The 14,702-nt window shown below is 40.3% G+C and overlaps 1 protein-coding gene across 2 annotated transcripts in view; it reads right to left on the reverse strand.

Moving 5' to 3' along the window:
- LOC124158421 (nuclear pore complex protein Nup160 homolog) overlaps window positions 1–14,702 on the reverse strand; it is a 213,792-nt gene that overhangs the window by 144,182 nt on the left and 54,908 nt on the right. For both annotated transcript variants that reach the window (XM_046533501.1, XM_046533500.1), the window contains exons 8-9: window positions 14,143–14,445; window positions 4,403–4,808 (exon numbers count right to left, since the gene is read on the reverse strand). In XM_046533501.1, coding sequence (XP_046389457.1) covers window positions 4,403–4,808; window positions 14,143–14,445 — 709 coding nt within the window. The remainder of the gene's footprint in view (window positions 1–4,402; window positions 4,809–14,142; window positions 14,446–14,702) is intronic.

Here is a 14,702-nt window from a genome sequence, read left to right on the forward strand (position 1 = left end):
GTTCAATGGAGTCCGGTTTCATTTTTATTAGTTTTATTCTTATTCGTCTTCGGACCATTTGCAAATAAATTAAGAATTGTTTCTATCAATTTTATTTTTTCTTTCGGAGTAAACTGTAGTACTAGATAGTGTTTAAACATTTTCGTTATTTTACAACAAAATATGCATTATAAAAATACGCAAAAGACATGTTAGTAATTAACATTAATGTTTACAACTTACTGTGGAAGATGAATGTTGTAGACGAGGTAGTTTTCCCTAGGTTTAGTTACAAAGTTCATGAAGTTGACAAAATGGCTAATTTATGGTGTGCGAAGTCATTTATTGCGCTGGTGTGTCTACATTTTTTAATTTTTCAAAGTACAAAAAATACGTCAGGATTAAGAATAAAATTTCCTAAACACCTTGAGTGTGGCATGACGTGATATCACGTCATGGTGTGCTATTCCCTGGTGCTGATGACGTGATATCACATCATGCGTACCCCGAGGGTTCCGGCCCTCCGAAAGTGCTCGGTTAAGTTCTATTATGACATTTTGCCCCCCTAAGTTGCTCAGCAGGGATCTAGCAGCGCATTTGTGAACGCCGTTTCAAGCAGCCTTTACTGGGAGGATCGGGAGAAATTTTTTCTTTTATCTTAAGGTAAGCCAATTTCCATTCATTTTCCCCCTGTATTTTATGCTTTTATTTTTATTTATTTCTATTAATGCGTGAGTATGACAAATTTTATTTGAGTTATATTTTACAAATAATTTGTATTTACCATCTGGAACTTAACTATGTGTGTTTATTAATTGTTTATTACGTTTTTATAATATTTAGCGATAATATAGATATTTTTCCATCCTTCCTTTGTTTAGCTCTCTGCCTTCTCTAGGCGAATGTACATGAAGAAGGAATTGCGGGAGCTCCTAGAAGAGATGGCCATCAGGCATTCTCTGAAGACTCCGAGCTAGAAATTTAGAGAGGAGGAGGGTGGGGAGGAGGTTGAACCCTCACAGTCAGGTACTCCGTTGCCTCTTTCTACGCCCAATCCCTTCATGTCAATCCCTGGCCCAACCCCTTTGTCCTATTCTTTCCCTGAACCCTCTAACAATACCGTCAGTCCTTCTCCATCTGAATGTCCTTGTCCTTTTTGGTGGACCCGTAGCTCAGTGACCCCTCAAAATATCACTTTCATAGAAAACCCAGCTCTCACCATTCCACCCCCTTCCAACGACCCAAGTGTTTTTGCGTCTCCTTTTCCCAGACACCCTCTTTCGTATACAGATATACTTTCTTGTAATCTCCGAAAGAATAGGTTAGGAATTGGAAACAATGACCTATGAAGAGTTTTACCTTCATAGGCCTAATATTTCACAAGGTAGGTATTCCTATAACCAATATACCCGACTAATGGAGCATTGCTATCTTGTTTGACCTGGTTTGCTTTCATGAGTCGTGATTGATTCTTTAGCATTCTTCAAGCACTTAATTTTTCACCGAACACTGGCCAAAACGATTCAGAGCCTGAGTGTTTCCTCTAAAAAATATCCGTCAATTTAGATTCATTTCACTCCTCCATTGATTCCCTAATAATTCCTTCTCGAAACTATGCACGCTTTTTCATGTATCGTGAACCCACCGAAAAGATTTCACTTTATAAATTCTGTCTTTCTGTCATTAGATCCTTTATTCTTCCATCCTACATTCCTTATATCAAGACACTTTTACCATCAATATCTCAATCTCACTTTCCTGAACTCATCCAAGAGGAAGGTGGCAGAAAGAAGTATCGATGGTGCAAGTATTGCACTATTGCGGTGCAAGCACTCTCGGGCGTAGGAAAGAGACCGCAGATATCTACACTGGCTGCAAGGATTCTCCTCTACTCTGTCCCGAGTTTTTTTTCTTTCTTTCATAAGAAGGCATGAATAGTATTATATATTTTTGTATCATATATTGCAAATAGCATTATAGGTTAAATATATTGTTATAAAATTTGTGAGAGAGGTATTTCCTACATTGGTAAAACATACATGACTGTACGTAGTTGTTTATAATATATAATTTGAAAATCGTCATCATTTCGATTGTATTGAATTTGTTTTGGGTAAATATAATATTTTTTTCATGTCATGTGATTCATTTTTTCAATAGACTAGGGCTGCTTCATAAATAAGTAACTAGAGATTTCTAAGCACGATGGAAATAGTTTTTCCCTCGTGTAATTAGAAAGAAAACGTTGCTTTCGGTAATTGGGTGCGTAATAATGGGCATAGATGCTGAAAAGCTATTCCTAGCAATACGTGTTATTGAATGGTTTACTCGAATTGATATTATTATGCACCAAATGAAAAAATATTATAGCTGTAAAAATTTACATCATTTTCAGATTTTCGCAGAATATTCGTAGTTAGAACCGCGATACGTGGCCTAAATGAAGATTACTTGTGAGATATTTGCTTGCAAATAGGTACTATTAGTTCCAGTTTTTATGTATTGACTTTTAACTCGGTCACATCATATTGCATAAATGTGTCATTTGCTTGAGTTCAGAAGATAGTAATGAGGAAGTTATGGGTTCATTATTTCTGTTTCCACATCCATTAATATTTCGGTACCGGAATCTCCACCCCAACGACCCAAAAAGGACACGTGTCAGCAAAATCTTTCCTCATACCTTCCTCATCTTTTTGATGTGCTGATGGCATTCCCGAAAAAGCTATTCCTAGTTCTTACAAGCGGACCGACTAAATTTTACTATCACCCCTCGCTTCATCTCCGTACCCCCTCCAACCTTAGAACAGCCGGCAGGAGTGGTGCACATCAAGAGACACGCCAATACACCGTCGGAAAATAATCTCGAAAGCAGAGTGCCACCCATCTCAAGCACCTGCAGTGAAGGGAATACATAATGGTATGTGAAAACCATTTTTGTTAAATATCTGATGCTTACAGGTAGTCGTATGTGAAGAAAGGAATTGGAGCTGAAAACATGAAACGAGTAAAGGAATTTGTGACGAGAATAGTGGCTTCAGAAGAAAATGTAAAAATTATTCAATATTATAGAACCCTACCCCGATACATAGGATTACTAGTACAAGGAATACGCCAAAATATCTTGTCTAGAATTACCATCACAATCAAACAGCTGTTAACGGCGACTCCTTGTACTTATAACTTGCATTACATTCATCTAAGCCAAAAATTTCCCTATGGCAGTGGCAAAATACCAATGGCAATACCAGTAAAACATTACAAATTCATTTTCCTTGTATTTTTTGGATACATAGCGCAGGAAAAAAATTGAAAGAAAACGGTGGCGCGGGGAAAAAGCCGACAGTATGCAACCCGCATCACATTTATATCCCACTGTGCGGGTGACGTGATATCACGTCATAAATAAAAAAATTCATAGCTAACAAATTAGGGCCAAGAAAATTTTTTCATTATTTTTCCCAGCTTTTTTGGCACCCATGCGTGCGTTTTGCATTAAAACACGACAGCCGCACCGGGGGTCGATTTTGAGTTTTACATGGTCAGCATTGAAAGTGTTAAAATGACGTATTATTCATTATTATGGCATACACTGAAGTCCAGATATAAATTTGCAAAATACAGCGGCACATCATTTTGACGCCGACAGTAGTCCCATGGTCCTTGACTGCAGTGGGCCTGCCTCCACTTGCCTCTGCCACATTTGGAGCCGAAGGCCTCCCTCCACCTCTGGCAACCACCTCTAGGCAATGGCTAGAGTTAGTGCTGAGCTGTATCTCCTTTCCAAGGAGACTGGACTCAGCATGAAATCTAGGGGAGAGAGATTGCTCTGCTCCGCAGCAATCATGCTACTCACTATCGTAGTTGGTTGCCGATTCTGGAGCATCAAATGCCTTGAACCATCAACTCGAGTGCATTCCTCTCTCTCACACACATCACACCCCTTCCTCATTTGCCCTCCCACAAATAATTCACATGTTGCATACTTATTAAGAATAACAAACAATTTTCTGCTCCATCACATAATCAAAATTGAAAAAAAAGCAATAACAGAAAAATGGCGCAATGTTTAATCCACTTTCATTCCAACGTCTAATCAATTCATTCCGGAAGACAAAAAAATTGTGAGGACTTTGAAAATGAAGGTAAAAGTAGAAATCAAAGTATTTACCTTAATAAATATTGATGAATATACATTTCTCTGAAATTTGTTTACCATCAAATTATGCATAAGCCATTAAGTGGAGGATATGCCAGATTTTTAAAGTTCATTTTCAAACTATCCTTCTTTTGAATCTAAACAATACTTTCCAAACTGACATGGGTATCATTAAAAAGTGTGTTGAACTTTGAGGAGTGGATATAAAACAAAGTCACTTTTGCTGTGAATGCAAGCAACTACTTCAAAGGTTGATTGACGTACCTTTGCCCAGTATTGGAGTGGATGCAAAATATGCAGGGGGCACACTGGCTGGCTCATCGAGAGACGCAAGGTATTCTAGTGCATCAGCCGGCCGGAAGAGGGAGAGCTGTGAGCGCCTGATGAGAGCCAGGGGTGAGCGCAGGCCCCCATCACCAGGCACCAGCCCCATGGGGCGAGCACCCGCCTCCTGGTACTGCTCGCAGCAAAGCAGCAAGCGTGCCCAGCAGCGCATCGACACCTCTCGATACTCCTCGTCCCCAGCCACATACTCCCCACACTCACCACTCAACTCCATGCGAATGTCCGAGTCTACCGCCATGCTCACCCGGTCACGCAACACAGCCGCAGGAGGGATCGACTCTTGCGGCTGCCCCACCAGGCCACCCCCCGGCACACGCCGATACACCTGCAATGCACTTGCCTTAAGTTGCTGCCCTCATCAGAACGGAATACACATCATCAGATCCAACTCTCACATTTCCTCTGCAGCAATGTTTCCAAAATCTATGCCACAAATGAGAGAATATGTTTGTTGAATGAAATTTAGAAACAATTATTAAAATGAACTCAATGATGAATACAGTAAAGGATTAAATATTTGAACCACTGCCATCTTCTTAGCAGCATAATAATTAAGGGTCACAAGAAGTATCCGTACCCTATAAATACACCATAAATCCCATCAAAAACTAAATTGAGGGAATTAACTGTTTGCTATGTTATAACCACTATTCATTAAATTTTAAGGACAAGTTTGAAGCGGGCTACAGCAGTGGTTGCCCACAACCAGAATTAAAGAATGGCACTTGACACCATATTGTGATGGTCCGAGACCATCACATGCTTTCCTAAGTTCATATTCTAGAGAGACGATCATTGTAAGTTTTGCGATTTTGGCAAAAAGGGTTTATTTTTTATCCCTTATCTATATTTTTTAAATACATATGTATATTTTATTATGCAATACCACGGAATGTATTTTTGTGTGTTGCCAAATGTTATGTCAGTGCCTAGTGACACCCTAGTGAAGTGCATCGTCTGTATTTTAACTCCGCGGAAAAAAAGAACATCGAAAAAAACAGATGACAGAAAAAGTGGGGAACCATGGGAGACCCTCGTGGGGATATAAGGAAGTGAGATGAGAGAGAGCAGATAGCATGGCACACTGCTGACTGGTTCTACACTCTCATTGGGAGTCCACCTTCATAGTGGGACTGAGGACACCCAGTCAAGGCACGGGAAAGCATCTTTTACCGCAGCGAGCCGAACCCAGTGGCATAGTGGTGTTCCGAGCCACATTGGGAGCAGATATCACCATCGCCTCTCCGGCCCTTCGTCCGACACACCCACGGTTCCTCGAGGATTCGCTCGCACTCAACAAAACTTTGTGAGAATTCCTGCCACGCCACGTGTTCTTATCCTGTTCCCACATTTTAATCACCATTAACTCCACACGGTTTTTTTTTTTGTCTGGTGATTTAAAAAATTTGAAACCATTCTCAGTGTCTTGTTACCCTGGGCATTAAATTCTAAAGAAAAAAGGACCGAATTTAGTGGACTAATAGTGCAACTTTCTATCTAAAAAGTGTATCAATTACAGGCATTACTTGAAGGTAATGTTCTGTGCCTCGTCCCAATTTGTTATTTTGCCTAAATTATTTTGTTGGAGGTGATGCCGTAGTGAGGATTCCTTTTTGTTGTATTAGAGGTGATGCCATTTTTTTTTAAGGGTTAATTTTTGCCTGTTGAAGGTGATGCTGTACGTGGAAAAGGTTTTTTTTTCCTATCTTCTTTATTTTTTTATTAAATAGTGTTGTTAAAAAGGACCTACAGTAAACTCTTGATTTTACGAAGTTTTCGATTATACGAAGTGATATTGCGGTCCCGGCGAAAAGCCTATGCTAAATACATGGCGCTATTCGATTATACGAAATTTTTTGAATTTACGAACCTCGGCTCGGTCCCTAGGAGCAAATGGCATTCGTTTATACGAACTACGGCAAAAAATTTGTCAACAAAACTAGTTACGCCGGTGTAAGTAGCTAAAAAATCAGCGCTTCCGACTGTGGTCCATCAAAAGTGCGAAATCGTAAATGATAATGCAGCTTTGGAGAGAAATGGGTCGCCAAAAACCTCACAGTGGGAATTTAGGGGAAGTAGGAGTTCAGTAAAAATATCGCGGCTGACATTATGCCCCTATTTTCGGGCCTGTTCGTAAACATAGCATCGACAATAATTCGTAGTTTAACATGTCAGGAAGGTCACTCAGGGTATTTCTTACACTCCTACTTAAACCCTACGTAATTGAATCATACACAAATATGACACAAGTCCATAAAAATACTCAAATTTCAACGTTCGTGACAACACTTTTCTCATCAACAGTTGGAAATATGAGGAAGGAAGAGAAATAATGCACTCAATGATAGAGGAAATATATTTCATTTTAGACGCTAAAGTTATATTTCGGAGGAGGGGAGGTCGGGGAAAATACTGTGGTTGTCAGCGGCGAGAGATGGGGAGAAGTAGTAAGGATATCGCTGATGATATCATATTTTATACACGAGCCTATATTGAGGGAGAAATGGCTCCTCTATTGCTAATTCGAATGGGGATTTGATGATTCTGTGCATTAAGTTTTCGCCCAAGCACATTGGTATCTATCCACAAGGGGGCGTCTGACTGTCTTTCGTCCTGAAAGCGCTCAATCGTACGGGATGGGCTTGTGCTAAATTCACGAGGTTGCGAAGGGCTTCAGTTTGTGTGCCTTGCGAGTGCGTAAGCAACAACCAGTGCTTCTCTGGATCTACAATAGTAACGTTTTCTTTGCGAGTGTGTTTGAAAATTGGGAATATGGAGCCTTCATAGCTAAAACGAAAAATAAGAGTATTACCTTTAGAAATAAAAATGAAAATTATTGAAGAGGCGAAGAGATTAACTAAAAGTGAGATAGCGGAAAAGTTTGGAATCCCACTGTCGACTTTGTCGACAATTCTAGCAAACAGCGGCAAACTACAAGAAAAGGTCGGGTCGGGTGTTTCGCTGAAAAGGAAATATCTGAGCTGCGCCAAGTTCGCGGAGGTTGAAGAGGAGCTATACACTTTCTTTTGTAAGTGCCGTGAGCAAAATCTTCCAATTAGTGGACCAATATTACAAGAAAAGGCCGAATACATAGCCTTGCAAAAGAAAATTGATGATTTTACATGTTCTAGTGGGTGGTTGACCAATTTTAAATCAAGATTCAACATTGTATCTCTGAAGATAAGTGGGGAAGAAGGCTCTGTTAATACTGAAATTATCGATAAATGGCACATCGATAACAATGATATACTTCAAGAATATAGTCCCAGAGATCGCAACAATTTTGATGAAACTGGGCTATTTTTTAATGCATTACCTGATGTAACACTGGGTTTCAAAGGGCAAAGGTGCCATGGGGGGAAAAAGAGTAAAGTGGGTGTTACTGTGGGGCTGTGCGTCAACCAATCGGGCACGGACAAAATCAAGCCCGTTGTCATTGGGAAATTTGAAAGGCCACGGTGCTTAAAACATGTAAAATTGGAAGCCCTCCCAGTTTTTTACCATGCAAATAAAAACAGCTGAATGACCCGAGAAATTTTCCAGCAAACGGTTATACGTCTACAGAGCAAAATTGCTGGAGAGAACCGCAAAGTTGTTTTAATAATGGATAATGCCACCGTCCATAAATACGTGGAAGATCTAAAGTTGGCTAATGTTCGAGTCCTCTTTTTACCTCCGAACTCGACTAGCAAGTCCCAGCCCTTGGACCAAGGCATTATCCAGAATTTTAAAGTCCTGTACCGGAAGAAGCTTGCATGGTATTACTTGCGATGGATCGGTATGTACACATTCATCTATTTTGCTCATGTGCGTTTGGATATTGATTTAGATATTTTTATTCATGATTATCAGTCTTTCAAATCTATTTGCTACTTTTAGAAATGGGAACAGAAATGAATAACATCCCGAAATGGACGTTGATACATGCAATCCGTGCCATAGCCAAGTCCTGGAGAGAGATTTCCTCCACAACCATCGCAAATTGCTGGAAATCGGCCGGATTCCCTCTGATAGCGCATCATGAGGATGTTCCCCAGGTTGGTATTTGATACAATGAACCTAATAGTAATTTTACTGCTTTAATATCACGGCTTTGGTTGAATCGTTACGTTATACCTTCAGGAAGCTGCAGCAGATGAAATCGCGGATGAGATTAGTGGCTTAAAAGAAGATTTAAAAAAATATTTGGCAAAAGCAGGAGGAGCACAGCGCGCAACATCAAGTGATTATATTGCGCTAGATGATGATCTCCAGGCTTGCGACGATTCGACGCCGGTGCCTGTGTCAGAAGAAGCAGCGGCCGGGACTAGTCAGAATAGCAGTGACGACGATGATGAAAGTGAGGAAGTAATTCCACCTAATAAAAAAGAAGTATACGCTGCCTTCCAAACATTAAGACATTTAGATCTGGCTAACTATTTGGACCCCCAATTTAATTACCACTTATGCAAGGTAGAAACCATGGTGGAAGCGGCGATGGAGATGGGAAAAAAGCAAAAAAATAACAGATTTTTTTGGGTAATATCTTTTCGTGTATATATTGGCCTTTGTGAATAAACAACTTAAATATCTAAAGTATTGGGCTCTATTTACCGCCAATTTATATTTCAGGCTTCTCGTAATGAAGACGCACTTCCAAGTCTAACCATGAACTTTCTTCTCACGCGCTTCCCCGTTCTCCCATGCTGAGAGTTCTTTCTTTCCAAAGCCTTTGTTTACTCCCTCCTGCCGCCTTTGGCTGATCTTGCTGACACCCACCTTTTACGCATCCCAAACCCCTCCTTCCCCATCATTTCCCATTCACTCCCTTCCTAAGGTCACGGAGCTTGCATGCGTCGTAATAAAATACGGCCCCCAAACGTAGTCTGAGGCAGAGCTGAAGGACCTTTCGCCACCCTTCTTTCTCCTGACCCCTTCACCACTCCTAATGCTGACCACACTTCTTTCCTCAGGCAATCCCCATTCCACTCTTATTCACCCCACCCACTGGGAATGTTCTCCGACTGTGGAGAAGGGCATGGTTCATCTTTACCGGCAACGGGGGTAAGTTTTTAACCTGAGAGAGGCTGGAGAAGTATCCTCCATTGTCAGGGAAATGGTGCCGTGCTTATAAAATTGTCTCTCTTCTTCTCTGCTGACTTTAAAATTGAAATTTAATTATTTTCTTTGCGCTTTCCACTCTATATTTATTTACGATTATGGCACGCGTAATTTTAGTGCTAAAACTAACAAAAATCTTTGCTCTATGTCAATGATCCTTTGCATAACTTTCAATACGGCGGAAAAAGTAACACGAAAACTAAATGAGGTGAAGGTACATTTTTTTGCGTATCATTTTTGGGAATTCACGCAAGTGAACCAATACGTCACCACGTTGAGAAATGATAAAACGTCTTTTGTAGGAAAACAATCAATGTGGAGAATAACGTTTCTCTCTCTATTTCTCCGATACTGTAAGATGTTTCTCCTGTCGTTTTCCGGTTGGAACCTTGCTCCTGTCGGCATAAAAGGAGAGAAACATACTATATGAACAGGTCACCTCACACCCGGTATGAAGAATATGGTCCTGATGAAGAATTAAGCCTTTTATGGCAACGTCTGCAAAGATGATGGAACACAGTAGTCAGACGGAGAACTCAAACAGAATTTACTTCAAATATTCGCAAGAAGATAATCAGATCCTACGTTATTTATGATCGTAATTGAATCTCAGTGAAAATAGAGCACATTCTGCTTAAAATACGAAATAACTCGAAATATTAACTTACGAAGGTTATTATGGAAACGGGCTAAGACCCTTGTTTTTCTCTTTTTTCTCGTCACTGTACGATAGAGGGCGACATAAATGGCGGTTAGGCCGGCTGCTGCTAAAATTCCGTGGGTCTCAGAAACTAATATCTATCTTTAGCATACTTAATAGTTGCTATTCGCTCCTAACCACAAATTTATAACATTAAATTCTTATAATAAACATTGCAATTCATTATTTGATTACGTTTTTTAAACTGGTCGGGATTTTCTTAAGCGATCGTTGATGTTGAAGTATGAACAAGAAATGGGAATTTTATGGTGGTATGATTATTTAACGATTTTTCACATCATAAATCGATAACAAAAAGCCTTTTCTATGTATTATACAGAGAATAACCACCGAAAACATTTAAATAAGACCACTAAAGACAAAAAACGGCGGAAGAAACAAAAGCGAACATTTTTTTCGTGACTTATGAAAAAGGTTTGAATTTACGAAACTCAATTTTACGACAGTGCCAATTTTCCTGTCCCACTGGCTTCGTAAAATCAAGAGTTTACTGTACTTCTTTTTATCTTGCCGAATTCGCCAAACTTCCTTAGTACGATTGTCTCTCTCAGAATAGTGGTGTGGTTGACATGGAACTACACCTGTGCCCTTATTCATTTTCGCAACAGAAGTCTGGTTGTGGTGGGGCATCACTCGCCCTTCAAACGTACAGTTTTTAACCATCAGTCACGGCCAAACAGCAACTCATTTATCTATCTAGCAGGACTCCAACTCATGATCCCTGATCAAATGTCAAATGGGGATCAAATGGGAAAGCCAAGGTCTGAATCCAAAGGGAAGGGAGTGAATTGGGACAAACACTACAACACTATAAATTTAAAATAACAGTTTTCAGGTAGTTTCCAAATCCGACACGTGGCCAAGGCCCCCACCCAACAGCTCAGAGGACTCGTGGTGTTGGTGACTGAAAGAATGTAAGCACCACACATACATATTAGTTTCACCAGTAGTCCTCCACAAGCTCTCTGAACGCTGTAGTTATTGGCCAGACTACTTATCGTTAGGTCGCACACAGGGTACATTATTGTCCAACTTTTTTTCCTATGTTGCATTTGCTGTTTATTACATAAAATGCCACAAAGAACAGATCAACAAATTTGCGTCAAGTCTCGCTTCAATCTTGGCAAGGGTCGCAAAGAGAGGACTGAAGTGGTACAGAGGGCCTTTGGGGTTGAAAGTTGAAAGGCATAACACATATAAAGGAGTGGTGCAGGCAATTTAAGGTGAAAGGTGATTGCCCCATTAACGATTTTTCTAATTGGAGTGGTGAGTACGATGCTATCGACAAGAAACCTTCTCTGATATTAGGTTGGGGAAAAAGAAATCAATTATTTTTGCACGAACTTCAAGACATTATTTGACATGCTTCGGATTTAGTTCAAATATGCACCATTTTGTTTGATAATTCATTGTGGTTTTAATGGTAGCTTCATATAAATCTTTGGTGTTTAATTGGTAAATTTTAGGTGTATTTTGACAAAAAACTCTAGTACCCATTTATCTCTATCTTCTCTTGATGCCAATTTCTTAACACCCAGGAAGTTTTGCAATGAGAGAAAAAGATGGTAACCACTTGGTGTGATGGTAACATACTGCATTTCTGGTCAAGCGATGACTGGCTTCTTCATCACAATAACAAGCTAGTGCATTCATCAAAGCTTGAGAAGCAATTTTTGGCAAAACACAAGATAGTACAGCTTTGCCAGCCTCCATTCAGTTCCGACATAGCTCCCTACAACTTTTGAATGCTCCCAAAATTGAAAATGGTACTCAAAAAAGCAGCAGCCGAGGACATCGAGATGATTTAGAGCAATGTGACACGTACACCCATGTCTCGTATAGCGCAATTTCGATTAGCGCAATTTCGCTATAGCGCAAATTCGTTCCTCGGGGAAACATTGCAACGCAGTGTAGCCTAATCAAAACTCTTAAACGCTCTCGTGATAAAACGTGAACTTGCGCTAAGTACACACGTAATTTCTATCAATTTACGCATATTAATATTATTTCTTGCCTCAAATCTTCTTTTTTGTTTATATATTAATCGAAATTCATTGCTTTGCAATTGCCAAAAGTATTACTCGTCATTGGGTCCAGATAGCCGGCCTACCGAAGATTTATCTCGTCTCCTTAACAGAATGATAATAAATAATTTAGATCGTTAATTAAGCGTGGGGCTAGTGGAAATGAGTTTTTTTTTCAGCAATACAGTTTGAGACGTATTTTTGCCGTCGTAGGTTACCGGGCGATTGACTTCCAGGTAAAGCCTTCAAGGTCATCAGTATTCACGGGGGAGAAATGGAGCGGTGACCGAGTTGCGCATGAATAGCATCAACACATAAAAGGGTCCGCTATAGAGTCTCAAACACAATGGCTTCGTTCCCTTCCCGCAGTCATAGGCCTTCTGCGTCTCAGGAATACAGTTCAGCAGTGGAAGGTGATTTAGATAGAGCCATACAGAGTAAAAACCAAGAGAATATGGCAAAAAATAGGAATGCGTGTAGAAAAATCAAGAATTTATCAAGAAAAACCATAAACCTAGAAGAGGACTTGAGAGAGGTCAATTGCTTTGAAAATGGAGAGCGTCAAAGCGATATTGCGTGGAAGTTTAAACTCACGATGCCTTATTTTGAATAAAGACGAAGCTAAAATATCAGTGACCTCAGCCGCACCAACTTCAACCAAGCGGTCTACACATACGGAAAGTTCATGGTGAATCAGTACAAAAAGACGAGAGTGGTAATCGCTCCGAGACATTTAGTGAAAGCGGTTGGTTCCAGAATTTAAACGGCAAGCAGGTATTTTCAGTGCGGCGATATCAGGTGAATCTGCAAGTGTTGATAGCGCAGCCACCACAACATTTTCTGATGAACTCCAAGCTGTGATTGAAAGTGGCTCCTTTCCCCCTCAACTAGATCTAGTGTTGACGAGACGATATTCTTTTGGAAAAGAATGCATTCTCGTTCATTCATTTTCAGGGAAGGAAAACCTGGGTCAGGTTTCAAGGCATTTAAAGACTGTTTCACGTAGCTGCTAATGACTCGGAGGACTTCAAATTAAAATGATTTATCATTCATAAACTCCGCTAGCTATGAAATGGCATTCAAAGTAGCATTTTCCTGTCATTTCGATGAGCGACAAAAGGGCCTGGGTGACACAATAGTTGTTTTTAGACTAGTTTGAAAAATCATCAACTGCCGGCAACGCATTACGATCCCCTGAGATAGCAGATGTTAGCCCACCCGCACGACAGGACGGAATTTCGAAAGCAAGTAAGAATTTTTTTTAACGTGAATAAAAGTCTTTGAATGCGTGAATACTATCTTTAAAGATGTTTTTAACTATAAATATTTATAGAAATAATGTTTTCTAAGGCTTTTTATGGGAATATAGATGTTTTAGAGGAAATTCAATACCAAAGACCTATGCTACCAGGAACGCATCCCTATCTTCCCTATGTTAAAACGCTCTCGTATAACGCAAATTCATATAGCGCAAAGACCCCAAGGAACGCATCCCTTGCGCTATACGAGACATGGGTGTATACTGAATTTCAAAATCTCTGTTTGATGACTGCTTTAAGATGTGGAAGCACCACTGAAAGTAAGTGGTTCAATCAAATTTCCTCTGCTTTAAAGGATGCCATGGCCCGAATATGAATGCAGGCTGGATACTTTTCAGACACACCTCGTATACAACTTAAAAAGGGGTTGATATTGCAAATGTTGTGAGACAGATTCTCGAATGTTTGGAGGTGAAAATGGCTCCCCACAGCAAAAGTCCACCACATGATATTTGGAATGCATGGGATGCAAAACTTTGGAGGTAATATACTCACTGCCAATGCCTTGGCGATGACAGCCAGAGGGAAGCGGCCAGGGTGGAAGATGTGGGCGAGATAAGCATGCCTAGGGTCAGTGGTGGGGTCCACGCCCTCCTCATTTGCCGGTGACCAAGGGAAGAGAAGCCCTTGTGGCGGAGTCTCCAAGATGGCTGGCTCCCAATCGTCCTGGCTGCGCTGTGCAGATGCTCTCCCCTCCCCCAGTTCCATCAGGATGCTGCTCACGAGCATCGAGCCATCTGAGACGGTCCACACAGCCCACAAGCGGAATTGGCTGAATTGGAAATCTACTAGGTCGTGCTGGGAACAAAAAAAAAAGTCAACACAACCCAAGTGAATTGAGAAGGAAGTGTTCCTTAAGCGACTCACATACACAGCAAAACAATAATACTCAACAGCAAGAAGCAATTTCTATGAATAAAACTCGAAACTTCTTTGCGTCAGAGCACATATCACCTTAAGGAAAAAATGGACACAACTGTGAGCTTATATATTTTGAGCAAAACATTAAAAAAAGTAGTACACAATTTTTCACAGAAAGTTGTTTGATTTGTTTT

This window comes from Ischnura elegans, chromosome 5 (genome assembly GCF_921293095.1).
Source record: "Ischnura elegans chromosome 5, ioIscEleg1.1, whole genome shotgun sequence".
Classification (NCBI taxonomy): domain Eukaryota; kingdom Metazoa; phylum Arthropoda; class Insecta; order Odonata; family Coenagrionidae; genus Ischnura; species Ischnura elegans.